The sequence below is a fragment of the Engraulis encrasicolus genome, unplaced genomic scaffold, assembly GCF_034702125.1.
Source record: "Engraulis encrasicolus isolate BLACKSEA-1 unplaced genomic scaffold, IST_EnEncr_1.0 scaffold_59_np1212, whole genome shotgun sequence".
Taxonomy (NCBI): Eukaryota; Metazoa; Chordata; class Actinopteri; order Clupeiformes; family Engraulidae; genus Engraulis; species Engraulis encrasicolus.
This window is the reverse complement of record NW_026945917.1, coordinates 333,354-360,874: the sequence shown is the minus strand read 5'-3', so window position 1 is coordinate 360,874 and position 27,521 is coordinate 333,354. Positions and strand designations below refer to the sequence as shown.

Sequence of the window (27,521 nt, the reverse complement as noted above, 5' to 3'; positions counted from 1 at the left end):
ATGCCGTTTGGGATATGTTAATTGTTATGCTCTTGGTCAGACCAAGTCCGAAGAGATTTGAAAGTCGATGATAATCAGGCTATATCCGCATCAGTATCAGAATATAAATGTTTCCATGATGATTCTAATGGTGTGTTAAGTCACACAAACTCTCATTACTTACCCCAGTGTCTGTAGTTTACAGTCTGGATTACTGAGTAGAGCAGAGATCTGCTTCACACCGGAGTCTCCTAATGTATTATTATCCAGATCCAGCTGAATCAGATGTGATTGGTTTAAAGCCAGAGCTGAAGCCAGAGCAGCACAGCCCTCTGCTGTTATACTGCAGCTCTTAAGCCTGGATAGGAAAAGAAAAGAGAAAGAGAGAGAGAGAGAGAGAGAGAGAGAGAGAGAGAGAGAGAGAGAGAGAGAGAGAGAGAGAGAGAGAGAGAGAGAGAGAGAGAGAGAGAGAGAGAGAGAGAGAGAGAGAGAGGGAGAGGGAGAGAGAGACAGAGAGAGCAGGACACAGAGTAACACATCACACACAGTTCTCTTTCGATATAATCACTCAACATCTCACTATATATGGGTTCAGAGTGTTTGTAAACACGATGTTGTGAGGAGGGGCAAGACACTTGCAGCCAACCATGTTAGCTTCATGTTTTTACTGACAGTGGTTTCCAACAATCAGAGGTTCAGTTGTGCGCAGTTAGATTCGCGGAGCCAGGGGAAAACAAACATTTAGAACCCATGTATAGGTATGTACGCCTCTCTGCCCTGACCCGCCCCTTTCCTGGATGGCTGCAACCTTCCTCAGATGGCCTTCACTGAGCACAAGGTCCCACTGCCATTACTCACGGATTACCTCTCTGCCCTCCAGGACATGGCCTCTGCCCTCATCAAAGACAGGCCTGTGGACATGATCTGGGCCGAGCTCATGGCTACCACAGACTTGATCCTGAAAGCCTTCCATTGCGCGGCACAGGCAACAGGACGCGCTGTTGGCCTGGTCGTGTCGGAAGTTAGGAGCCTGTGGCTGAGGCTCACAGCCCTCTCTGACAAGTAGGAGGGGGCGATCATGGACCTCCCTGTGGCAACCGACGGCCTGTTCAGCGAAGAGTCCCCAGCTGCCATCCAGGAGCTTGCGTGTGAGGGTCAAGGGGTGCCCACATTCAAGGCTGTGGTGGGCCCCAGCACCCCGAAGCAGAGAGCAGCAACGGATGCCCCAGCTCCTTTCGCAACTCCACACGCCTCCCACACTCCCCTAAGAGGGACCCTGGGATAAGCGCCGGGCAACAGGGCACCCTCTGCGAGGACCTGTCCCTCCCTGGCCCCTCACCCAGGCCTAATGCTCCCACGTGGCAGCATTGCATTTTAAAAGAGTTTGCTAGACTTGTTGCTGACCTTTTGAGATCTTGCATTTTTTTTAACTTGAAACTTTGAAAAACTCTTTATTTTTTGCAAGTCATGTCTATCTGTATTGTTATTAATCGGAAATGTGATTTGTTACATGTATTTGGAATTACAGTAGGACCCCAGGAAGACTAGCGAACTGCTTCGGCATAAGCTAATGGGGATCCTTTAATAAAAAAATAATTAAAAAAAATAGCCACAGGTTGCGGCATGCACAGCACATGTGGTTACACTTGTAACTCAAGAGAGCAAGCATTCACTGAGAGTGGATCAGATGACAGGCTCTCCTTTGGTGTCACAAACTTGTACAAACTTGTGCGGTATTGTCTTTTCTCCAGGACATTTTCTACCATTAAAGTCTACCTAGCGCTGATCTCCACGTCCCATGGTGTGCTGCTTCTTGGGTGCCAGGCGATTGAGCCCTGCGCTGAGGCAGACGATATCTCCTTAGTACTAAAGGCCTTGTGTGGAGCCCCCTTCGAGCCCGTCCAGGAGGTGGAATTGAGGATTCTCTCTAGCGACGACTAAGCGCTAGTGAATTGTATGCCTTTTCAGTTAACCGTGCTTTTGCAGTTAAAGGTTTTTGAAGTTGCAGACAACTATGCTAGGGTCACGGTGAAGGTGAACCCTGCATTCAATCGCAAAATCCAACACGTCCCCGAAAGTTTAAAATGTCTATTCTAACAAGGAGGCTTCTTGGACATATGCTTTTCCTATGCTTCTGGGTCTGGCAAGCAATCAGGAGCAATTGAAAAGACCCATGGTGAGATGTCGAGTGATTTGACTGAAACAAAGCTCTGTAAGCTCGGTTCTCTGAGGGAGATGAATGAGACATCTCACCAGATAAACCTATTACTGCACGGGCTCAGAATGGAAATAAGATGACAGAAAATGGCAGATTTAGACTGCTGGGTCGGCCACCCACCTTATCTCCCTCAGGGAACCTGGGTTACAGACGAATCTTGTTTTACAATATGTCATACCCTTACCCCAGTTTCTGTAGTTTACAGTCTGGATTCCTGAGTAGATCAGAGATCTGTTGAACCCCAGAGGCTCCTAGTTCACTCACATACAGCTCTATCAGGTGTGAGGGGTTTGATGCCAGAGCTGAAGTCAAAGCATAACAGCCCTCTTTTGTTATACTGCAGGACTCAAGCCTAGAGAGAGATAAAGAGAGAGAGAGACACTGAGTAACAGAGAAACACACATGTTCATCACACGGTTTCATTTTCTATTTCACTATTTGTTCTTCCCTCACCCCAGTGATTGTAGTTTACAGTCTGGATTTCTGAGAAGATCAGAGATCTGTTTCACACCAGAGTCCCCTAGTGTATTACAACCCAGATGCAGCCTTGTCAGGTGTGACAGGTTTGGTATCAGAGCTGAAGCCAGAGCAACACAGCCATCCTCCGTTATAGTGCAGGACTGAAGCCTGAAGAGAGAGAGAGAGAGAGAGAGAGAGAGAGAGAGAGAGAGAGAGAGAGAGAGAGAGAGAGAGAGAGAGAGAGAGAGAGAGAGAGAGAGAGAGAGAGAGAGAATGGAGTAACACATAAAAACGCACATGTTCATCATTCCAAGACATATTTAATGTTTACCTCTCTATTTCACTAGCCGTTCTTCCCTTACCTCAGTGACTGTAGTCTACAGTGTGGATTTCTGAGAAGATCAGAGATCTGCTTAGCTCCTTTGTCTCCTAGTTTATTACTGCACAGATCCAGCTGTTTCAGGTGTGACAGATTTGATGTCAGAGCTGACGCCAGAGCAGCACAGCCCTCTTCTGTTATACGGCAGGACTGAAGCCTGGAAAGAGAGAGAGAGAGAGAGAGAGAGAGAGAGAGAGAGAGAGAGAGAGAGAGAGAGAGAGAGAGAGAGAGAGAGAGAGAGAGAGAGAGAGAGAGAGAGAGAGAGAGAGAGAGAGAGAGAGAGAGAGAACACTGTATAACACAGAGAAACACACATGTTCATCATTCTTATATATAGTTTACTTTTACCCCTCTTTTTCTCTAGTGGCCTCATCCTCTAATTCTGCCACACAGACAAAGACAGACACAGAAACATGCGGATCAATACTTCCATTGCGTATGACTGTCAATCAGAATTGGAATGTTTCCACAAGGATTCTAATGGTATGTTTATTCCATTCTATTTCATCACAAACTATGGCTGTTTTCATCACAGCTAATTTCGCTACCTTTTCAATTGACTAACTAGACATCAAGTAATTCAGTAATTGGACATCAAATCGAGTGCCGATCTAGACGACAAATTGTTTATTTTGTCCTTTGGCAGTTGAGTTAAATTGTTTATGTTCCAGGCAGATTTGAAGGCAACATCGGATGGAGACTTGGATATTTCCCATTGATTTTCCCATTGGCAGATGATATAGGAGGTGCTAGGTGAATAGGGTACATTTTAAACTGTAAGATATCAATGTGAAACTTTTATAGTTGTTTGGTCAAACTCACACAAATATTGTTTGTATTGAAAGTTGACAGAAATATGATGAATAAATATGTAAATGAGATCTGATTTAAAGGGACACTGTGTAAGAATTTTAATGGTTTATTTTCAGAATTAATGCTACCCATTCACTAATGTTACCTTTTTCATGAATACTTATCACCACCATCAAATTCTAAGTATTCATTATGAATGAAGAAATTGCACTTTTCATATATGAAAAAGGGGATCTTCGCCATGGTTCGCCATTTTGAATTTCCAGAAATAGCCATTTTCAGCTGCAAAAATGACTGTACTTGGGCCATATTGGAAAATATTAGTTCATTACTTAGTAAACTTTCATGAAAAGGTCAAATTTGTCAATAGGCATCACAGTTTCAATGAGCAGCGTAGTTGCAGTACCCTTTTGACCATTTCCTGCACAGTGTACCTTTAAATGTGTGGTCAAATGTGACACAACGGGCTTAACAGAAATCAAATGGCAAAAGTAATGATTCACACTACTTATTGATACTTAACCTCCCCTCTACATTACATATGAAAAATCTACCTTCATCACTATAGTGGAAGGTAGGTCAGAAGTAGCAGATTACCAATGGGTCATTCCAGCTGGAATCAGCAAATGGTCCCCACTCGACCCCCTCGGATTTGCTTGAAAAAAATATATGTGATGGCTTCAACATCCAATAGAACATATCCACCATTGCCAATTTCAGCTGTGCATACTTTTCCCACAAAAAATCTGTAAATAAGGACACCCCCTCCCCCTGATTTGGCGTCACTGCCTGAGTGACCATATTCAGACTTAATTATCTCCAAAACTATTTGTGGTAGGTCCATTATTTTTTCAGGGCTAAGAGTCATGGACCCGATGAGCATACATTACAATTTGCAGCACTGTATGTCAAATTACACCTTAATACTGGCCCTCTACTTTTCTTTGAAATTAAAATTGCAAGGGTTTTCAGATGTCCATAAAAACTTCAAATTTCAACATTCAAGGTTCATCCTTGGTACATGGTCAGATATGTGCCATGACTTTCACATCACATCATATTTGACATAAGGGTCCAATGGTTGTTGAGATGCAGAGGTCCAAAAATGGGCAAAAACTAATTTATACCATTATTTGGAGCAATATTCCCAATCTATGACACCAGTTGTGAACTTGCTGTTTGGTGTCTCTGAACGATAATATTATTATTCATAACATATCTAAAATTTGGGATGGTGTTTTGCCCCATTATTTTTATAATGAATTTTAAAAACTCATTCCTGTGTGACATGCAGGTGTACCTTAGGAGCCCTGTTACCTTAGAAAAAATTGGGTTTACTACACCTAAAATGAATAGCCAAGTCAGTGTACACTAAAACCTAAAATCTCTGATACCAAATAGGTGATTTTATACTTGTTCAGCTCAGTATATCAGTATATCTGACTTAACCCTCAATTCCATCCTAAGAAGGTGGCCAATCCCCTTGATTTTTGTGTTCCATTTTCACACAAAGATGGCGGCTCATGGAGCCAATGGCATAGTTCCAAAATAGTTCCAGGAAGTCAGCATCAAGGGAAGGAAACAAAACACCATTGTTTGGAGCAATATTTCCAATATATGACAGCGGTTGTGAACTTGCTGTTTGTTGTTTCTCGAAGAGGATATTCTTATTAACAACATATCTAAAAATTGGGATGGTGTTTTGCCCCTTTATTTGTACAATGCCTTTTCAAATCTCAATGCAGTGTGGCATGCATCCCTCAAATCCATCCAAAGTGGCGTCATGAAAAAAACCCCCACCATTTTTTAGAGCAATACCTCCAAAGTATGACACCAGCTGTGCACTTGTTTTTTGTTGTGTCTGGAAGAGGATATTTTTATTAACAACATAGCAAAAAAATAGAATGGTGTTTTGCCTCATTCCTTTTAATGATCGTAAAGCGCATTGCGGTGTGACATAAGCCTGTGATCAAATAGTGCAGAGGGAAACGGAAGTGGTGAATTGTTCTGGGCCAAGGACATGGGGGAATCAAGATTGGGTACTCATTACATTGCATGTATTGGGAAGGGGTCTCTTCAGACGACTTTATCCTGGGCCCAGGCAAAGCTGTTTGTTCAGCTCAGTATTTCTGATTTTTTTTTCAGGGATTCTGGCCTCATCTTTTTAAGTGTACTATCGGCCAGATGATCAAGTGACTACGCAACATGTTCTCACCGGCGCTACGTTAGCAATAAATTCAAGATGGTTGAGAGAAGTACCATTTTGAGAGAAGTCATAAAAAAACAACCTCTGGAAATAAAACAAGGTGTTGATATGATTTCCTTGATGCAACCTTGACTTCCTTAATGGTGATTTAATATTTGAAAAAAAAAATGAAATGTATTAAACAAGTCAGGAACTTTCAATGCTCTGGCCTGTGACAAATGATTTTATACACACTTAACTTTCAATCACTAGCGGCATCTTATGAATTGACTTTATAAGGTAGCTTGCCATTGTCATTGATGGTGCATTAGGTATCTGCATTCATATTGTTGTGTGCAACCATCCGTCATTGGCAATTCAATGAGGAACACCTGAATGAAACTTTGAATGAAACTTTATTGTCATTGTACAGGTACAACGAAATTGGTACCCTGAAGGACAATGACAACACAGGTATTGGTTTCAGTAAGGATACCACCACCATGCTCAGGGCACTTCGGTCAGGGGAGGATGATGGGGGGCGGGAAGTTCTACAATCAGGATACCTCTTTACAAACTGTCTCCTCCTATGTGTCATCTCTAATCAACTTTTACTTTCCTATGCGACCATAAAACAGTCCCACCCCCGCCAACAGTCACCACGACAGAGGTACCCTGACTGTAGAACTGTGCCCCGCCCCCAATCCACCACCATATCTGAACGCTTTTGCATGCTGCAAAGCTTCCTTTCGGCTTCCGTCATTTCACCTGGATCAATGTGATGATGAACTTTACAAGTAATGAACATTGTCTACAAGTATCCAAACCATGATTGTTGTAATCACTGCTGCTAACCTGCAATCCACTTGTCAGCATTGCAGTGGTATAATATTATAATGATGCAAGCAGCTGAATTAGATCGCAACAATGTGACAAGAACCACATGGTTGTCTGGTGCCAATATGAACTTCTGTGCCTTCAATATTCACCTGATATTGAATACTGCATGCAAGCAAACTTTTCTAACTAAAACTCCAGGACCATGCTGTCAAAACAGTCTGAGGGAATCTCTAGCCAGTATGAATTAAGTTATTTTGCAATACAGCTGATAACTTAACGAGTAAGATACAAGCTTCATAGCAAATATAAAGTTACAGGTGCTGATTGAAAGACTAGTTAGGATGGGAGTCCTTGTTGCAAACAAGAGTGCTACAATTCTTTAATCCTCTCCTATTTCATCACTTTATTCCAAGACTACTACTACCACTACCACTACTACTACTACTACTACTAAAATAACTTTAATTTTACAATTAAAATAATTAATGTCTATCAAAGCCATGTGCAATGTAGCCTGGCTCTCGCGAGACCCCTAGTGCTTCGTGCATCTTCGTTACACTTCGTGAGCTCGCACAGGGGTCTGGTTCAGCCTTGTCGAGCCCGAAGTCCTCGAGTAGAAAATAAACGTGCCCCGACCATTGGATAATGTCAATGAGCCCGCCTCTATGCCTAGATCCAATCATCGTGGAGTGAGGTGTTGACGGGTATGACGTAGCATCTTGCGCGACAACACTGTAGTGCTGCTAGCACACCCCACAGTCAGTGGCTAACACAACTGCGGCCTGCATACTGTATGAACTCAGCGATTTCAAGTGTTATCAAAACTACCAAACATTCATTCTTTGAAAGAGGAGCAGAAAACAAGGAATTAGTTGGTGGCAAGAACGTTCTCGCTCTTCTTCCAATGATCCACTGAAGGAGAATGAGCAAGTCTACAGCGCAGCGATGTTCAGTCCTCAACTGTTTACAAGACCAACTTTAAGTGGGGATTTTAGTCGAGAGGTCTATGCCACATATAAATGGTGAGTGAAAACCTCTTGGTTGTTTCTAACGTGTTTTTGATGTGTGTGAAACTGACTGACATGGTAGGCTACAACTGTGAATGCACAAGCCTCATTTCCAGACCTCGCATGCTATGGTGACTGAGTGCTGTTGATCATAATATTATGCCAAGCACATTCAGACCAATTTGTTTATGCTAAGCTCGTGTTAAATTAAATGTACTATCCCCGTGATCGCCGTCAATGCAGCATGTCCCAAAACGTCGGCATGTGAGAGATGGAATGTTTATTTCACGACGACATTCTGACTTCAAACTCACCACGATGGCTTCCCCACAGATCTATACATATTGATATAGGTCTGTGGGCTTCCCCTTTTCACTTCTTGCCCTAGTTGTTAACCTGTTTCGATGGTAAAGACTAAACTAATCACAAATTTTGCATGGTTAAGTGACCCACTTCGCGTGGAAACAGAATTAACACAAGAGGGTACTGGAATAAAAACAGGCTGTGAGGCCTGTCACTCACCAGCTACTGGCAAGGACCCCAACTCTCCCTTTCTGTCAGCAGTAAATTTAAAACTAAGTAATAGTAGCCTACTGCTGTTCAGGTCTGAGCCTTAAATAGGTATGAATTAAAATGCAGATACTAGGCCTATAGAGTCTTTAGAATTACAGTTGCCTTGTTTGCAGATTCGATTTTAACATTATGTGTCGTTTTCAGGTAGGCACGTCATGGCATTGGCAGCGTCTGCTGGGATTGTCATCACAGACCGGGTCATCCAGCTGCTACACATGTACAGTGGAAATTGAATTAGGCTCTTCCCTCACTTGTACTGTTGTAAACCATCTACACTCTAGGTAGACAAGACAGTGAGTTCAGTAATGGCTGGCACACAGGGCATGTGCACCACAAGTTTGGTCATACGTGTTGCACCTACCACAATTCCATTTCTTTGGTCTTCTGTGTTGAGCCGGTTTCAAAATTCGCCTGTACAACCACATGCGTATAGAATCTACACTACACTACCCCACCAAGATCTAGACGTTACTGAAAAGTTGGAAATGTTATCAGGGTCTGCTGACAGCTGTACAGAATATGTGTACTTAAATACCAGACGTGCCACTTTCATTATACAAAGCCTAATGAGGCAGCAGTCAACCACAGTCCTTACATTTGACATCAGTTACAAATAACCTATGGTTTTAAGGTACTTCATGCTACTGGTTGTGAGTGAGGCTTTTTGTGACTGACTCTCCCTCATGACAGATTCATAGACATAATGGAACATGTAACACAGCATTAGTTCAGAATCTAACCATCATCCATTGGGAACAAAGAAGTGGAATCTTGTCACAATATCGAATCGAATATTGAACAACAAATGGTGTAAATAATGGTGTACACAAGTAATTGGAACAAATGTAAATACAATTTTATTGTGAAAAGAAAACACTGTCTATTTTTTTCTCAATGTACAGTAATGAAAGTGTAAATAATGACAAATAAGATATCAATTTATATATACACATTCTTTTTTCTTTTAAATATTGGTTACTGGCAATGCAGGAAACAGCTTACTAAATGTAGTGTTCTTGGTGATAGGCGATGTATTGTACAAAACAGGCACGTGCACTCCAATACGGCAGGGGAGGCTGTGCCTCACCTGTCTCTTCTAGACTTCATGAGAATGATGAGATGCAGTAAATGTGAATAATAGTAACAATAATAACTACTGTTTTCGAGCATATTTACCATAACTACCATTTGTGCAGTATTTAAACAGTTTCAATCATTTTCAATCATTTTTGTGGCCAAAACCGCACTATTTCCCCACCTCCTGCTCCGAATACACTGAATTTGGGGCAACTCCCGAGTTGGCCTCACCGCAGATTGCGCAATCCCTCAGTAACAAGCTTCAGCGCATGCGCCATTTTGCTCGTTCTGTGTATGCAATTCGTAATATTGTATTAAACGTTTTTATACACTTAACCCCTTAAGACGCGGCTTAATACATTTGTTGTTACCAGTATGGTAATGACCAAGTCTTGGTGCATTTCTAAAGGGCCTGTGTTGTGTCATAGTATTGTAGTGCTGTGGTAGTTACATTTCAATGACTATTACAGCGTGCCACTGGAGGTACGGCGCGCATTAAGGGGCTACCAGAAATATGTATGGTGTGCCCACATTTTCCTGATATTTGTTTTCACTATTTTCTACGTGTGATTATCATTTCTTTACTCTGAGCGCTTTGGCATAACCCCATTGAAAAATAGAGTAGTGCGGCGAGCAACACATTGGCCTCACCCTCATTCTGCCGTTGAGTCTAGCCAGAGAGAGTTTAGATTGGTCTAGCTTTGTCAGTGACGTCATAGCGCCACTATATGAAGTTCAATACAGTCAGTCATTAGCGTTGGCTAGCTTGTTCACGTTGACTGCTACCATCGAAGTGGATTTCATAACGAAACTAAGATCATTCTCAAAGTTGGATTTCCAAGGGAAACAAGACGTGATAAAGAATGGACGACCGACACCAGAGCTGAGGAAATTGTTTCAGGAGATTGGACAGAATATTATTTGATTATTTCACAGTGAGTGGTACAACCGAAAAGACTGGCTATGTGGAGTGGGGGGCAACAAGCAAAACAACGTTAGCAGTTTGCTAGCTGGGTTGGATATGTCAAACCGTGAGAATATTATTGCGAGAAGCCCTGTAATCAAGACAGCATTTCAAGGTAAGGAAATTTGATTATTACATTTGCCCGCCGTGGCGTTGACTTGGGTCTAAGTTTTATTTGATTTTGTCAAGATGAAGGAAGAGTTGTTTGAAAAATAGTTCGGTTGCATTGGTTTTACAGTAGCTATGTTTCACATATGCATTTCAGGCGTAATCTTAACCTGCAACTAGTGAGAATGTTTTGAATGACATAGCAATGGCTACATGTCTCAAAGAATAATTCATCACGAGTGATGTTGGCAACAGAACGAACTAGGGGTTGTGGGTTCCTGGATTTTGGTTTGGTTTGCAGCTGTGTGTTCACTTTGCCAGTCCCAGTATGCCCAAGTGATAACGTTGCTTGCTATCCTAACGAGGCAGTTTAAAATGATAATAATCAAACGCTGTATAATACACGCTTTGAGGTTCGGCTCGTCTGACATTCTTTGAAATGTCCATCCTCGAGATGAACGACTGTGGAATATTTCAGCGTCATTGTCTATTGTTTAGCCTATAGTATTTAGGTTGAGTTTGGGTCCGCAGTGGTATGATGTGGATGAGTGGGATGGTTGACGGTTCTCAGGAGGAGTGTCCTCAAATGACGCACCATGTCGTGCCTATTTTCTGTCTACTCTAGTCTTTTCTACCGGAGGTGGTAGCTGTCCATGATCACGGCCACGTCTGGCTTCATTATCTATTTCACAGGCTACCAGAAGGATCATCCCGGTGGGGTGATATTCTGTTGTTGAATGCATAATGTGAATTGTTGCTGTGTAAGCGGTAGCCTATTACAACGCAAGCATCGGATCTGTAGGCCTATTTTCGAGTGGTGGAGTGAAAGGAACGCTGATAAGCAGACCTCAAAATTCACCATAAGAGCATTTTTGTCCAAAATGCTCGTGTGGCTTGGGGTTATCAGCGTCCCCTCTTTCAAAGACCAGAAAACACTGAGAATGGCCTTGTATCTTGACGGCCTATAAAAATACAGTATAATCCTGGACACATATCGCGTCTGATCTGAATGTGGTGTCCACCTTTCTAACAGACATATTGGTGTAGGGAGGAGGAGTAGGCCTAGCAGGCCTAGTAGCGCAGCCTGTGCAGTAGGTAGCCTAGGTAGAACTAAACGTGACTCTGCCGCCAGTTATATGGTGAACTTGACTCAAACTTGTTAAATGGCACTGTCCCACCGTTGTTTACCCACGCCCCCTGCGCCAACGCCGAGTCTGGACCACTGAATCCTGTGTGTGTGTGTGTGTGTGTGTGTGTGTGTGTGTGTGTGTGTGTGTGTGTGTGTGTGTGAGAGTGAGAGTGAGAGATATCTCTAATGGCATTTTCTCTAAATGCAGTATGTTTTAATATGTAGGCCTACCTTATGTTCAGAAAGCGACATATGAAACTTATAGGTATTTGGCAAATATTGATAAGTCACTGCCTCACCAGCCATAAAGCTGACCGCACGTTACTGGAATATAATGAAAACCCAAATGCTGACACACTCCTGAAATGTTGCAAGTTCTTTAAGGAAAATGCCTTGAAATCTTGTTCTGATATTTTGAAAGACATGGAATCTGTGAGGGGATGTGCTGGGTCCTCTATGCTGTCGTTTCTTCATACACCTCCTGGCGTCAGACACAGGGAAAGGAAGTATAAGAAGTATATTAGACAAACATTTCAGAAGGTTATGTGTGACAATTGTGGCTACATACAAGGTTTTGAACAAAAATAACACGGGAATTGATTGCAACACCTTTTAAAATATTTCTAGGTGACTTAAAGTTCATTAACAACAGGGTAGGCTACCTACTCTGTGTACAGAGTATTTTCCACCCACATGTTGCATTACTGCCCTTGAACATCACTTTGATCAAAAGCGTCTGTCAACTGTAATGTTATGAGGAGGAGTACAGTCTCTTAATGTAGAAATTAATGTAGGTTTAGGTGGATAGGGGTGCAGGACAGCACATATACTTTTCAGTTACTCTTACTAAGAATTCAAACATGTAACATTGGACACCTTCCAAGGCCACAGGTACAGGTGAGGTCAACAAGGGTCCTATTTACCTTGATAATAAGGTTCTCAGTCATTTCACATTCCCACCCTGATGAAAAAAACTAATTGTTTACACAAATGGGTTTTACACCCCTTAACAATACTTTTGCTTGCTTCAGTAATCTTTGCCTCTGCCCTACCAATGGATGTAATAAATCAGACATACCTTATATAACCGTGGGTCTTGGGTCACCTAATAATGGAGAGAGAGAGAGAGAGAAAACATAAATCACCATTGATCAATTCACAATGGCACAGTGTGTGTGTGTGTGTGTGTGTGTGTGTGTGTGTGTGTGTGTGTGTGTGTGTGTGTGTGTGTGTGTGTGTGTGTGTGTGTGTGTCCCAGCTTATGACGGTGAGCACGATTAACTTCGTCGTCCGATCAACATGGATGGTCACCTACAACTTCTCGAAGTGCTTAGCACACTCAAGAATCGACTATTTGAATTGACCACAGCTGAAGTGTTTGAGAATACAATCGCGCACAATAACAACGGAAAAAGTGCGACGGCATGCTCGTCTCGTCGAACCGTAATGCAGTTTCCAAAGTGTATAATAGAAACGCCATCCTGTCTCGTCTGACGTTAACAGCTCTTCATAATGCCATCCAAGTTAATCGGACCCGGAGTTAATCGTGCACACCGGGAGTAGTTAATGCTGGCTGGCAATTTTGTCGGAATAACATTTTATCGGTAATCATTTTCAGCGAAATACACATACTTGATTAAGTTTTATTCATCAGTTGTGCAGGCAAGCAGACGTCCATTTTGTCTGCAATATTTATCACCCCGTCAGAAACTGACAAACCCATGCCCATGATGTGTCCACTAAAAGAAAATATAGCCATTTCAAGACATCTAACTTACCATATCTTTGTTGTGATTTATCTGATGCAAACGATGGCACCAAATGAGTAGGCGCAGAGGTAGTCTAACAAGTAGGCGGTCCTCCTCCATTGGTGCTAGGGGCTGGTAGCATGCCGCTGTTTGGACAGTGCAGACAGAGTATTCGTGCACTATGTCGGATTGCCAACCAAAATCCACCGATGCCTTGTGTATTTTGTAACCGTCAGTGGTCAGATGTCGGACACAGGTGGCATACCACAGGCGGCTTGCCGTTCAAACGCCACCAATGATCCACTATACACATGCTAGCTGGACTGGAACTACTGTCAACATGCTAACTACTCTGCTGTGGCTTCTATCGCGCGTCGCAGACAACTACGTCATGGCCCGTTTCGATGTGATTGGTTGAAGTAGTACGTCACTGTTACCTAATTTCTCCAATCACGTTCGAGCTTTTTTTGAATACACCCACGGGCTAGAACAGCAAGGTTACCACCAAAATTCCAGATGGATGACAATCCATCTGCGCGAGAGTCAGGTTATGTGCAATGTGCTATTCTTGATGTGTGGCATCAATCAATTCATTTACAAGTGTTATGGTTTCCCTAGAATTTGCTTTGTCATTCACAGGGTAGCCATCTTGTTTTCACTATTAAGGTGACATCAGAGCCATGGATTTGAGAGTTGAGACAAGTCGGTTGGTGACATGGTCCTCATAGCTTCAAGTAATTGTAGCCAATTGAGATTTTGAAGTCCGTTATAAAAAGAATGAGGCAAAACACCATCCCACTTTTTTTATATGTTGTTAAAAAAAACATCCTCTTTCAGAAACACCAAACAGAAAGTTCCTAACTAGTGTCATAGATTGGAAATATTGCTCCAAACATTGGTGCAAATTATTTTTTTCCCATCTTTGGACCTCTGTATCTCAACAACCATTGGAGCCTTTTGTTAGATATACTATGATGTGAAAGTCATGGTACATATCAGACCATTTACCAAGGATGAACCTTACATGTAGAACTTTGAGGTTTTTACAGACATTTGGAAACCCTAGAACATATGATATCTACAAAAAGTAGAGGCACATTATTATGGTGTGATTTGACTTACAGTGCTGCAAATTGTAATATATGATATTCAGGTCTGGGACTCTTAGCCCTGAAAATATAATGAATCTGACACAAATAGTTCTGGAGATAATTGAGTCTGAACATGGTCACTCATGCAATGTCGCTAAAACAAGCGTAGGGGGTGTACTTATTTACAGATTTTTTGTGCCAAAAGTATCCAGAGCTGAGTTCTGATATTGTGGATATGATCTATTGGATGTTTAAGCCATCACATACATTTTTTTCAGGCAAATCCGAGGGGGTCGAGTGGGAGATTTTTCAGAAAATTGCTGATTCCAGCTGGAATGACCCTAATGCATTTTATCATTCCAGAGGTAAAATGGTCTACTTTTCAGCATAGAAAAATATGTTCTGACAAGCATCACTAAAAAGTAGGAACCATTACTATTGCAATTTGTCCCATGTTTTGCCCTTTTCTGATGTAGATTAACTGGCTTATACAGTAATTATGTTAATTGATAACTCTAATCATAGCAAAAAATGCCAGACAAACATCTACTGTTGTGTAATGTACTCTAGTACTTGTGCACTTGTCGTCATGTGTGCCAACTCTATTATTGATTTGTCAATATTGTTTTTCCTTAGCTACTTTTTGTAATGAAAAAACAGCTACAGTATGTTTCAACTTGATAACCCAAATCCATAGAAGGGACACTAGGTAAATTGAAAATAATAACAATATACTCTCATTTTCAAAACATCTGATTCTTATAGTAGATGGAGAGCTGTACAAAGAAAACATAACAGCCATCAAAACTGACAAAAAATATTGTTTTGGGTGATTTTCATAGAATATGAAAAAACAACATGTCTCAAAAGAGTTAGGACGGAGACAATAAAAGGCAGCAAATGTCGAGGGAGGACTGAAAGCAAAACAAAGGACAACACTTAACAGTTAATTACATTAACGGATGAGATTATTTTGATATAAAAACAGTGTTATTAATTCCTCTCTTGGACATGATTTCAGTATCTTAAATGGCAGGTGTATTATTCTTCATGTTTTCCAATGTTTTCCTGTCTCTAGTGCTTACAGTGTGACAGGTCTGTGTGACAGCCATTTTATCACCTGCTGGTTCTTATGATGGAGCATAACTGTTAAAATATAGTAGAGAATGCAATTCATCGAAGATCAAAGATCTCCCTTCAAAATATAATATGCAAAGTGCTTTGTATGCAGCTTAAAACCTTTATATAATAATAATAATAATAATAATTCATTTTATTTAAAAGCGCCTTTCAAAAAACTCAAGGACACTGTACAGAGAGAGGCAAAATAAAACAAGACAGATAAACAGATTGTAAACAAAACATAAATATATAGAAAATAAATAAAAATAAAATAAAACAAAATACAGTTAAAGAATCATAAAGAATAGGCTAATTGAAATAGATGAGTTTTAAGTCTTGATTTGAACAGGGGTAAAGACTCAATGTTGCGGATGTCAGGGGGAAGCGCATTCCACAGCTGAGGAGCAGAGCAACTGAAAGCTCTGTTCCCCATGGTGCTGAGACGGGCAGAAGGGACAGAGAGGAGAATGGAGGAAGAGGAACGGAGGGGGCGGGAGGGAATAGCAATATGAATAAGATTAGATAGATAAGGAGGGGCAAGATTGTAGATAGCCTTGAAGGTGTGGAGAAGTATTTTAAAGTGAATTCTAAATTTGATAGGGAGCCAGTGGAGATGTTGGAGTGCAGGGGTAATATGGTGACAGGAAGGGGTTTTGGTTATGATGCGGGCAGCTGAGTTCTGGACCAGTTGGAGCTTGTGGAGAGATTTTTGAGGGAGACCAAAGAGGAGAGAATTACAATAATCAATGCGAGAGGTGACAAGACTGTGTATAAGGATGGAGGTAGAATGGGAGGTGAGAGAGGGGCGGAGACGGTTAATGTTGCGTAGGTGGAAATAGGCAGACCGTGTGATGTTATTAATGTGGGAGAGGAAGGATAGAGAGCCATCAAGCATGACACCCAAACTCTTAACTTGAGGGGAGGGGGAGACAGGAGAGCTATCAATTGAGAAGGAGAAACTATTTGCTTTGGATAAGGTGGATTTGGTGCCTATAAGTAGGACTTCAGTTTTGTTCGAATTCAGTTTCAAAAAATTTGAGGTGAACCAGGATTTGATTTCAGAAAGACAGGTGGTGAGGGAGGGGGGAGGGAGAGTGTCAGAGGGTTTGCCAGATAAATAGAGCTGGGTGTCATCAGCATAGCAATGGAAATTAATATTGAATTTGCGGAAGATATTACCAAGGGGAAGGAGGTAGGTGATGAAGAGGAGGGGCCCCAGAACAGAACCTTGAGGCACACCAGAGGTGACAGGGGAGGGCTTGGATTTAAAAGACTTCATTTGAATAAATTGAGAACGGCCAGAGAGATAAGAATGGAACCAGTCAAGGGGTGTGTTACTTATGCCAATTGAGGAGAGTCTGTGGAGAAGGATGGAATGCGAGATGGTGTCAAAGGCTGCACTGAGGTCAAGGAGAATGACAATAGAGAGTAGGCCAGAGTCAGCAGCCATGAGCAGGTCATTAGTGATTTTAACTAGGGCTGTTTCTGTGCTATGTCGGGGGCGAAAACCAGACTGGAAGTGCTCATAGAGGGAGTTAAGAGTTAGATGGGAATGGAGTTGAGAAGCTACAATTTTTTCTAGAATTTTGGAGATGAACGGAAGGTTGGAGATTGGGCGGAGGTTGTTGTAGTCAGAGGGATCAGAGCCAGGTTTTTTTAGTATAGGGGTGACAGCAGCAACTTTGAACAGAGAGGGTACAGTACCAGTGGAGAGTGAGGAGTGGATGATGGCAGAGATGAATGGGAGGAGAGAGGGGAGGCAGGATTTGACAAGAGTTGTGGGGAGGGGATCAAGCTGACAGGTGGAGGGCGTGGATTTGGAGATGAGGTCAGATATTTCAGAGGAGTCCGGGAGATGAAAACTAGAAAATAACTGGTGAAGGGGGAAGAGATCAGCGGGGGAGGGAAAAGAGGGGTTGCAGATAAGATGTTGGTGGATCTTATGGATTTTTTCATTAAAAAAGTCCAGTAATGAATTGCAAGTCTCATCTGAGTACATATGAGAAGGGAGAGAGTCAGGTGGTTTAAGGATGTTGTTAAGCACAGAGAACAGGGTTTTGGAGTTGCCTTCATTGGCATAGATTAGAGTGGAGTAGTAATCAGACTTAGTTCGAGAGATGCAGTCCTTATAGAGTGATATATGAGCTTGGTACATTTCTTTGTGAACAGTGAGACCAGTTTTCTTGCACAGGCGCTCAAGTTGTCTGCCTTTGGATTTCATGGTCCGGAGTTGAGGGGTGTACCAGGGGGCAGTTTGAGAAAAGGTGACAGACCGGGTTTTAACAGGAGCAAAACAATTAAGGACATTGTGAAGACCATTGTTATACAGAGTGACTAGTTCATCAGGGGAGGAGAGATTATTAGAAATCAGAATGGTTTCAATAGAGGTAGAAAGGGAATCAATGTTAATGTCCTTAATATTACGGAACGAGATAAGGCGAGGGGTCTTGATGATGGAGAGGTGGAGAGTGACACTAAAGGAGACAAGGAAGTGGTCAGATATGTGGAGGTCATCAGCTGAGCAGTTGGAGGGGGAGAGACCAGAGCAACAGATTAAGTCCAATGTATGTCCTTTAGTATGGGTGGGGAAATCAATGAATTGCTGGAAACCAAAACTATCTAGGCAAGAAGAAAAGTCACAAGTAAGGGAGTGATGGGAATTGTCAAAATGGATATTGAAGTCTCCAAGGAGAATTATATTAGGAGAGAGGGTGGAGAGGTGAGTGAGAAGAGAGCCTAATTCGTTTAAAAATTCTTTGTGTGGCTTAGGAGGGCGGTAAAGGGAAGCGATGATGGTGGGGATGGGTCCGGGCAGTTTGCAGGCAATGCACTCCAGTGAGCTGAAAGAGGGCACAGACAGGGGCTGGACTTTCCAAGTCTCGCGGTGAATTATCGCGAGACCCCCACCACGACCGGAGCCACGGATATATATCCATCAGCACTGTATTTTAACTCTACAGATGAGTGAGAACAGCTTGTGCTACTAATACACCAATCAACCAATGAACTATTGCACCCCCATGCCATCATGGAGGCTGACTTTTGAAGTTAGCACTAACACAAGTTGGGTGGTCCATTTTCACTGTAGCACAGGATGTGCAAGGCACTATTTTCAACAAAAAAAGACATTTGTGACTTCTGTATGCAAAGGGCAGTTTCCCATGTCTTCTGGGTCTATTTCAAGTGAGCTTGGGTGCATAAGAGAATGTAAAACCCCTCTATCATTTGCACACATGAAACGATCTTAATATGGTCAAGTTTTCACTAGCTGTAATTATTGGAGTGCTAGAGTAAGACTACAGCTAATATATATTTCATGATGTCATGAACGTATACAATAATTTTCATGACAAAAATATGTCGGTTACACTTTATTTTAGGGATAGATCTATTAGCAATAATACATACAATGTCCCTGTATAAGTAACTTCAAGCAAAATCAAACATTTGTTAGGCATGTATTCGCAAATGTCTTGTTCATGCACAATACGGGATTTATTACCAATTTAACCTTAGTAAGGACATAGTAGGCCTTAGCATTTGCTTAGTACATGCCTTACAAGGTACTTATACAGGCATTAACATTGTATGTATTAGTGCTTATAGATGTATCCCTGAAATAAAGTGTTACCTATATGTCTTATAGACACACAATCATGGTAAATCAAGGTAATTCAAAACTTTATGTACAACTAATAACTATGGAAATTATTCCCACTGCATTTTTAATTCTGAGTGAGTCAGCCTCTCTGTGATGGTCTTATACCTGAACAGTCATATTATCCATCAGTATAATTCATTTTGAAATGTTCTTCCTTGTGTTGTTTTAGCTTATTTGGATGTTATTACATTTCACTGATCCCTGTCCCAACTTCTTAGAGATGTGTTGCAGTTATTAAATTAGAAATGAGTACATATAACCCCCAAAACAATATGTTTTCTCGATTTTAACAAATAATATGTTTTCACTATTCTCCATCTAATGAATGGATTGACCGTTTTGAAAATGATAGCATTTTGATTTTATTCACCAGAGTTGGGGTTTGTAAGAACACAAGTCTCCCACCTCAGGGTCTCCAGGGCACAGTTAGGGTTCTTCAGTCCACTACACAGCTTCTTGACTCCATCATCTCCAATGTGATTGCCATTGAGATCCAGGTGTCTGAGCTTTGATGAGTCTTTACAGAGGACATATGCTAGTGTTGTACAGCTCTGTTCAGTGAGCCCACAGTTGTTGACCCTGAAGCAAAAAAATCAACCACTGACTTGAAGCTGTATTATGATGGATATCCTATGTCATTTGTGCTTCACATATCAGAGACAATCATTTGCAAACATTTTACTTACAGCGTTGTGTGGGATTCCTCTATTACTGGCTTCAGCCTCTGGAGAGCCTCATCAGATCTGACGTACTTCTTCAAGTCAAACACATCCAGATTCTGGTCGGATGTCAGTAGAACAAATACTAGAGCTGACCACTGGCCAGTTGAGAGCTGGGCTTCAGACAGTGTCCCTGCACTAAGGAAGCTCTGGATCTCCTCCACTAAGGAGTGGTCATTGAGTTCATTCAGACAGTGGAAGAGGTTGATCATCCTTTCTGAGGAAGAAGCATCCCTGATCTTGTCCTTTATATACCTGACTGTTTCATAATTGTCCACCTGTTGACTTCTCTGTAATAGGCCACGCAGAAGAGACTGATTTGATTCCAGAGAGAGGCCAAGAAGGAAACGAAGAAAAAGGTCAAAGCGTCCATCTTCATAAGCCAAAGCTTTGTCCACAGCACTCTTTTGCAAGAGGATCATGGACTCTGCCGTTGTAGGTGAACACTGTGTGGATATTATATCTTCCCTTTCAACTGCCATCATTAAGAGTGCATAAAGAGCAGCAAGATACTCCTGAATACTGAGGTGCACAAAGCAGAACACCGTCCCAAGAAAGATGCCCGATTCTTCTCGGAAGATCTGAGTGCACATTCCAGAAAATACGGCTGCTTCTTTGACGTCAATGCCGCTCTGTATGAGGTCTTCTTCATAGAAAATCAGATTCCCTTTCTCCAACTGTTCATAGGCCAGCTTTCCAAGATGAAGGATCAGCTTATGGTTCCATTGAGGGTTGAAGTCTTGCACATTGTCAAATTTGATGTTGCTCTGTCTGGTCTGTAAAATAAGGAAGTATGTGTACATTTCTGTCAAAGTCTTTGGGATCTGTGTGTGCTCCAAGGAATAAATCATCTTGAGAACGGTAGCAGCAATCCAGCAAAACACAGGTATGTGGCACATGATGTGGAGGCTCCTTGATGATTGAATGTGTGAAATGATTCTGGTGGCAAGACTCCCATCGTTGATCCTCTTCCTGAAGTACTCTTCCTTTTGAGAGTCATTGAACCCTTGCACTTCTGTCACCAGGTCAACACACTTAGGCGGGATTTTGCCGACTGCTGCTGGTCGAGAGGTTATCCACAGTAGAGCAGAGGGGAACAGATTACCCTTGAGGAGACTTGTCAAGATGACATCCAATGGTTTGATGACTCTCACATCAGTCAAACTCTCATTTCCCTGAAAGTTGAGTTGAAGTCGACACTCGTCCAGACCATCAAAGACAAAAAGCACATTATATTTCATCTGACTGTCAATGGTTGACTGCTTTAGCTCTGGGAAGAAGTGGTGAAGAAGATCCATGAAAGAACACTCCTTGTCTCGTATGATGTTGAGCTCTCGAAAGGACAGTGGGAAGATGAAATGGATCTCTTGGTTGTCATTTCCCTCAGCCCAGTCCAGGATGTACTTGTGAACAGAGATAGTTTTGCCAATTCCAGCCACCCCCTTTGTGAGAACACTTCTGATTGGTTTTCCCTGACTAACTAAGGGTTTAAAGATATCAGCACATTTGATTGGTTTCTCTTGTCCAGCTTGTCTCTTGGATTTTGACTCAATCTGCCTGACTTCATGCTCCTTGTTTACATTCCCACTCCCCCCTTCTGTGATGTAGAGGTCTGTGAAGATCTTTTGCAGCAAAACAGATCCTCCCTGTCCGGCTATGCCTTCGAATACGTTCTGGTACTTGTTTTTAAGATTTCTTTTCAAGTCAATCTGACAACCCAAGTTCAACTCATCTATTAGAAAAACAAAAGAAAGACAGACTTTCAGACAAAACAATAACAAAAAATAAGGACATACAATGGGTGTGTTCCAAGTTTTCCATGTGCACCAAAGAAAATCACACACACACACACACACACACACACACACACACACACACACACACACACACACACACACACACACACACACACACACACACACACACACACAAGGTAACGAAGAAGGAACAGTTCTTACTTTCATTCAATTCGTCAGCCAGATCCTGGTGCTCCATCTTACGGAGGAAGTGCAGTGTCATCTTGAGAGCTCCTTCTCTGGCATCACTCTCATCCTCTGATACTGTGTTAAAGGTTTCCTTGGAGTCTGGGCTAAGGCTGTGCTTAAATCTCTGCAGCTCGTTCTTTACAAAAGTGATGATCTTCTCCTCGATCACCTAACACACATCCGGACACAACAACACTAAATTCAGAGAATCTGAAAATTTGCTGCTGTTCGGTCTTAAGTTGCTGTAAAGCCAAGTTGTTTGTTTTGTGTTCACTATCAGCATTTTGACTATTACTTTAGCTATGGGTGCCTGCAGCAGTGGTTTCACTTCAACGTACAAAGTAGTTAATAAAACCTGTATCTGTCATGATCACATGGGTAGATTGTGTTAGTACAAGATTAAAGGACAATTCTGGCCAATTATGCAACATCAGCAGACACTGTTACTGTACATAAGTAACTTTGGATGGACATGCTGCACTGGAATGGTCAAGATCTCGGAGAGTGCTGAACATCAAAATGCAGCATCATCGGATACTAACAAGTCAAGAGTAGCTTGATCAATACAACTGCATGTTGAAACTGGCCAAACTCCTTTATGTAAGTTACTTACTTCAAAAGTGACACAGAAGTGACCAAACAAAAAAGCCAAGTCAGATGGAAAATCCAAAATCCCTTACCTTAAAAATATGAGGTAGATCCAGCATCTTGGCCTGTCCAGCGGTGTCTTGTTCATATCCTATCGCTTGTTCCCTGATGACAAAGGAGAGAGAACAACTGAGGCCCAGTTCGATTCTCAGATGGGCTCTTATGGGGTATTGAGTTTGGAGTAGATGTGAGTAATCAACATAATCTCCATTTTAAGAAGTCCATGGAGAAGAGCATGGAGAACACCCACGTGACTGGAACATCTCTTCACCTCCGTCTTTTGATCCAGGCTAGTTCACAGCTATTCTGGACTTTATGGTCCCATTCACTTCGATTCATTTTTTTGGAGTTTTACAGATTTCGGACCGTGCCAATGCCGCTGTCGTTGTGTGACACAGCAAATATCATTCTTGTTCAGCAAGCCATTCCATGGCCATGTTAAGCACCCGACACAAATTTGGTTTTCCTTACACGACGACAGCGGCGTCAGCACGGTCCAAAATCTGTAAAACTCCTACAACAAAAAAAGAATTGAAGTGAATGGGACCGTAAAGTCCAGAATGACTGCGAACTAGCCCGGATCAAAAGACAGAGGTAATCTCTTCTTCTGATTTAATGTTTGGGCTGTTGTCTAACACATGCATGGCTGAAACCTCAACAAAGGTGGCAGCATTTCTATAATTCCTTTACTCTAATCAATTTAGTTGGGTAAAAATTGTTGGCATTGGAGACATTCAAATTATAATTATATCAGTAATTATACAGCAATAGCATGGAATCAAACCAAATTAACCATCTCTCTTCAGAAGGCAATAAGTGATCCACCTCAGCCTGGCAAACACTCTATAATTTCAAGAGTACAGTCTGCCACTGTGTTCTCAGCAAAGCTGTGGAACCGGCAGTTGGCATTCAAACCTACCGTATGCAAACGGTTTAAGGCGAGACACGGCAGGTGAAATATCGATTTTTTCATGCCCTGGTCAAATTTGAGATTTTGGGCTAATTTGCATCTTTAACTTGTTATCTTTCATATTACCATATAGAAAACGTTAAAATTACACATTTAAGTGTCTGTTTCAGCACATTTTGTTCAACCGCGGTATCCATTTTCGCCTAAATTTACCAAGAATTCTGCCTTTGACCGCGTTCCGCGTCTCGTCTTTTTGCACGACATCTGTCATGTCTGGTATGGTTTTAAAGCACTGAGTTTCGATCAGAAGGTTGTGTTATCCAAATATGGGCATTTCCTTTCTTTTCAGCAACCAATCCTGACTCTCTGAAGGGGGGTTTATATGACTAAAGTAGATTCATTGGCTGGCGATGCTTCTCTGCTAACGTGATTCGCCCAATGCCTCACGTGTTGTCTTTTTGACATTTCCGTCTTAGCTTGCTGCGGGAACTTTAAAATATATTTGCTGTACGAAACAGTTTACAAAAAGAAAGACACAATTGTGTTTAGCAAGGTCCGTGATAATATATCAGCCGGCCGAATTGGCACATAATCGTCCAGGGAACAGCACGTGCGGTCGTAAGTTGTTCGCAAACTGTGAGGAGTGCGAGACCCAGCAGGTCCGTCTCTCATCTAAATGAGATGATAATGATCATCTGTGTCCTAACTATACCGAATCGGACCTGTCAATAAACAGTCATCCAAACAACCAGGGCTTTTGCAGTAGTCTGCTTCTGAGTGCAACAGTTGTAAAGCAGAGGGTGGTTACAGGCGACATGCGTCCACACGACTGCCGACCTGTGGTCGCCTTTGATGTAAAAGTGCGCACAGCGCTTTTGGCACACGATTTGGGCATGGGTTATGCTGCGCTGAATAAGATCAGCAAGGTGGGGATCCCTTCCCTTCATTTGAAAATGTACCAGCGACATGACAAAAGAGTTAGGCTTAGCAGATATCCTAGCTTACAGAAAGATGAATGATTACAGACTTGATGATAATAGGCCTAGTAATAATAATAGGCCTATAGCCTACTATATTAGGTAGGCTGTAGACCTACATATTATTATGACAGGTAGGCCTAAGTAGGCTATGTTACACAACTAGTAGTAAATATAACAAAAGATATTATTAGATTAGGCTAAAATAAATAATTTGTCAATAGCCTACAATTTCATGAATGCAAAAAACATTCATAACAGTAACAACATGCACAAAAAAAATCTGTTTTCAATTCAGTGGCAAAAGAATCATAGACACAATCCTAAAAGCAGCAGAATTGGTTGCATCAGGACTGCCTGTCAGGGGTCTCTCCAGTTCCTTCGCCCTAAAAAAGCGCATTATAATAGGCCTATATCTGGTGTGCACTTCATCTGAGAACATGCAATGATATCTCTGACTTCATACCCTCAATGTTACCATGTGAGGTTGTACAAAACAAACAAACAAACAAAATAAGAAAATAAAAATAGACCTTGGCTATTTACTGGCCCGGTGATGTGAACAGGCTTTTCCATGAGACAGAAGTATCCCAATTTCGTTTTATCATGTAGGCTGTTGCAAAACACTGGCATCTAGCAAATAAAGACCATTACAAGTCATAGAGAATACATAACAAGTTACAAGTATATTAAAATGTTCCTATTTCTAAAGGCAGCCTAGCAGCATTCGGTTTGTCCATAAGCCTAAGCCGCTTCTGCCCATTTACCACAGAATGTCAGGGGACAGTCTCCTGCAAAAAATGCAGCATGGGGGCACACAAAACAACAATGAATGTCTAAATTCAGTTATATGGGCTCGCTGCCCAAAAACAGTGTTTGTGGGGAGAAACAGAGTGGAGGCGGCTGTAAGCATGGCCATATCCTCATTCAATGAGGGTGCGTCAGCCATCCTTAATGTGATTGCCAACCTGTGGCTGGAGAGCACAACCATCAACCTAAACACCATCAGGGAAGCTGACATGCTGAGGGTAACCAAAGCAAATGCCGTCCTGTCTCCCCAAGCAAAGAAAAAGAGAAAACTTGAGGACAATGAAAGAAAGTTGAAAAGGCACCAGCAAGAACAGGTTGAGGGTGCGACATATGGGGCAGGGATGGAAATGTAGGCCCAATGTTCTGTATATGCAAATCAATGAATTACCATAGCCTACTAAAAATAGGTTGCACAAAACATGTATGTTTTAATCATTTTGATTTAAGCTATGAACTGGTAAATTTTCATGGTGATATGTGTAAGCTAAAATGTTACCTCACCTGCACAATACCGTAATTCAGTGTTTCCCAACCTTTTTTGTATCGCGGACCCCCTAAACCTCTTAGTTGTGTCATGAGTACCCCCTAATTCATGTTTTATATCGCTTTCTCTGTCCTGATGTGACTGCTTCATGCATTTGTTGTAATAATAACATCTTTCCTAGTACTGATGTAGATTTTCAAAGAGAAATACAAAAGCATAAATACAAAAGCATATTTCATAGAGAAAGACAAAATCATAGTAAGAGTATGTTTTTGAGGGCCTGGGTGGGCCCCTCACTGGCGCACAAACACATCTGGGCATGGGGGATGGTAATACTGGGAATATTGGTGGTAATTCTGGGGAAGGGGGGAAGGTTTGCTGACCAGAGACAGGGACACCCGACACTAACAATATCCTTATTTGGGCATCGGCCAAAACCAGGGCTCCACTTTTGGGCTATATAGCCTTTTGTCCAAGACAGAAGGCACACACAATCTGGACAAGCACGACGGCTTGGGGTTCTAGAGGAGACTGATCAGTTTCCCTGGTGTCATGATGCAGCTCGGGTCAGTAGGTCTTCTGCTCTTTGACTGTTTTTCATTGTACTTGTGTGGCAGAGAGCGGAATAAATGTTGTACTCCCTTCCACATAGATTGTTTGAGTAAGTTTGATTATTTCTGGTATTTAGATATTCGGTGGGATTCATTTTCCACAACATAATGGTGGCCAGTACGGGGACAGTTGACTGTGGTTATTGTTGTTAGGGTGCCTTCCATTTTCTCGGAGCAGCAAACCCTCTGGCCGGCGCCACAAAAAAGTGAACTGTTGTTCTGATAATTCGGAAAGTGCCAGCGAGGTGGGCTGCTCTGATCAGGGTGGGTGCTTCATGCAACATGACCTCATGCTGTTCCGAACAAGGTTTAAATTGTGAAGGGAGTAATATGGCCCGAGCTGCTATCATCACTGGGTGTGTGTGGACAAGGCGGGTCCTTGTTGTTTTGTGTCTGTTTGTTTGTTTGTTCGTTGAGTGCTCGGGTAATGGGGGGGTATTATTTTACGGGGCTTACCGCGTGGTTTGTTATTTTGCGGGGTTTGCCGCACAAGTTTTTATTTTGCGGTTCTACCGTGTAAGTTGTCTCAGGTCGTGGCTGTTTACCCACGGAATTAAATTAAATTGCTCGTTATAAACGTGGTGGTTCAGGTCTTGCCCGCAAAAGCATGGTAATCAATTTAATTTGGCAGTTTAACTGCGGTTTGGAGTACTCTGGTTATTTATTGTGGTAAGGTACCACGGAGTGGGGGTGTGTGGCCCGGGCCAAGGCAGTGTGGGAGACTGTGTGTGTGTGTGCGTGTGTGAACTAACCCTACTTACCACTAACCGTGTGTTTGGAAAAAGTGTTGGGTGTGTGTTATTCATGGGACCGGTGTGAATGAACAGTGACTGACGTTGTGACTAATGTTTTATTTTGCTTGAGGGTAATGCCCTCTGAGCAGTAGGAGTAAGATGTAGTAGGATGTTTCACCACGAGTAATGGTAAAGAAGTAATGGTGAAGTTTATGGTGCATTATGAGATGTAGAAGTGCATTTGTTTTGTGCCAGTGAGTGGGCCAGCTTGGATGGCAGGCCTGTCCCAT

At 42.1% G+C, this 27,521-nt stretch overlaps 1 protein-coding gene across 1 annotated transcript; it reads right to left on the bottom strand.

Moving 5' to 3' along the window:
• Nucleotides 1–159: 159 nt before the first annotated feature.
• LOC134444575 (NACHT, LRR and PYD domains-containing protein 3-like) lies at nucleotides 160–23,886 on the bottom strand. The gene is made up of 10 exons (XM_063193841.1): nucleotides 23,829–23,886; nucleotides 23,177–23,219; nucleotides 22,738–22,810; nucleotides 22,031–22,226; nucleotides 20,040–21,804; nucleotides 19,759–19,932; nucleotides 3,019–3,192; nucleotides 2,651–2,824; nucleotides 2,382–2,549; nucleotides 160–337 (listed from the first exon to the last, which is right to left on the bottom strand). Exons 1-10 carry the CDS (start codon nucleotides 23,884–23,886, stop codon nucleotides 160–162), a joined length of 3,003 nt encoding a protein of 1,000 aa, XP_063049911.1.
• Between the last annotated feature and the right edge of the window lie 3,635 nt (nucleotides 23,887–27,521).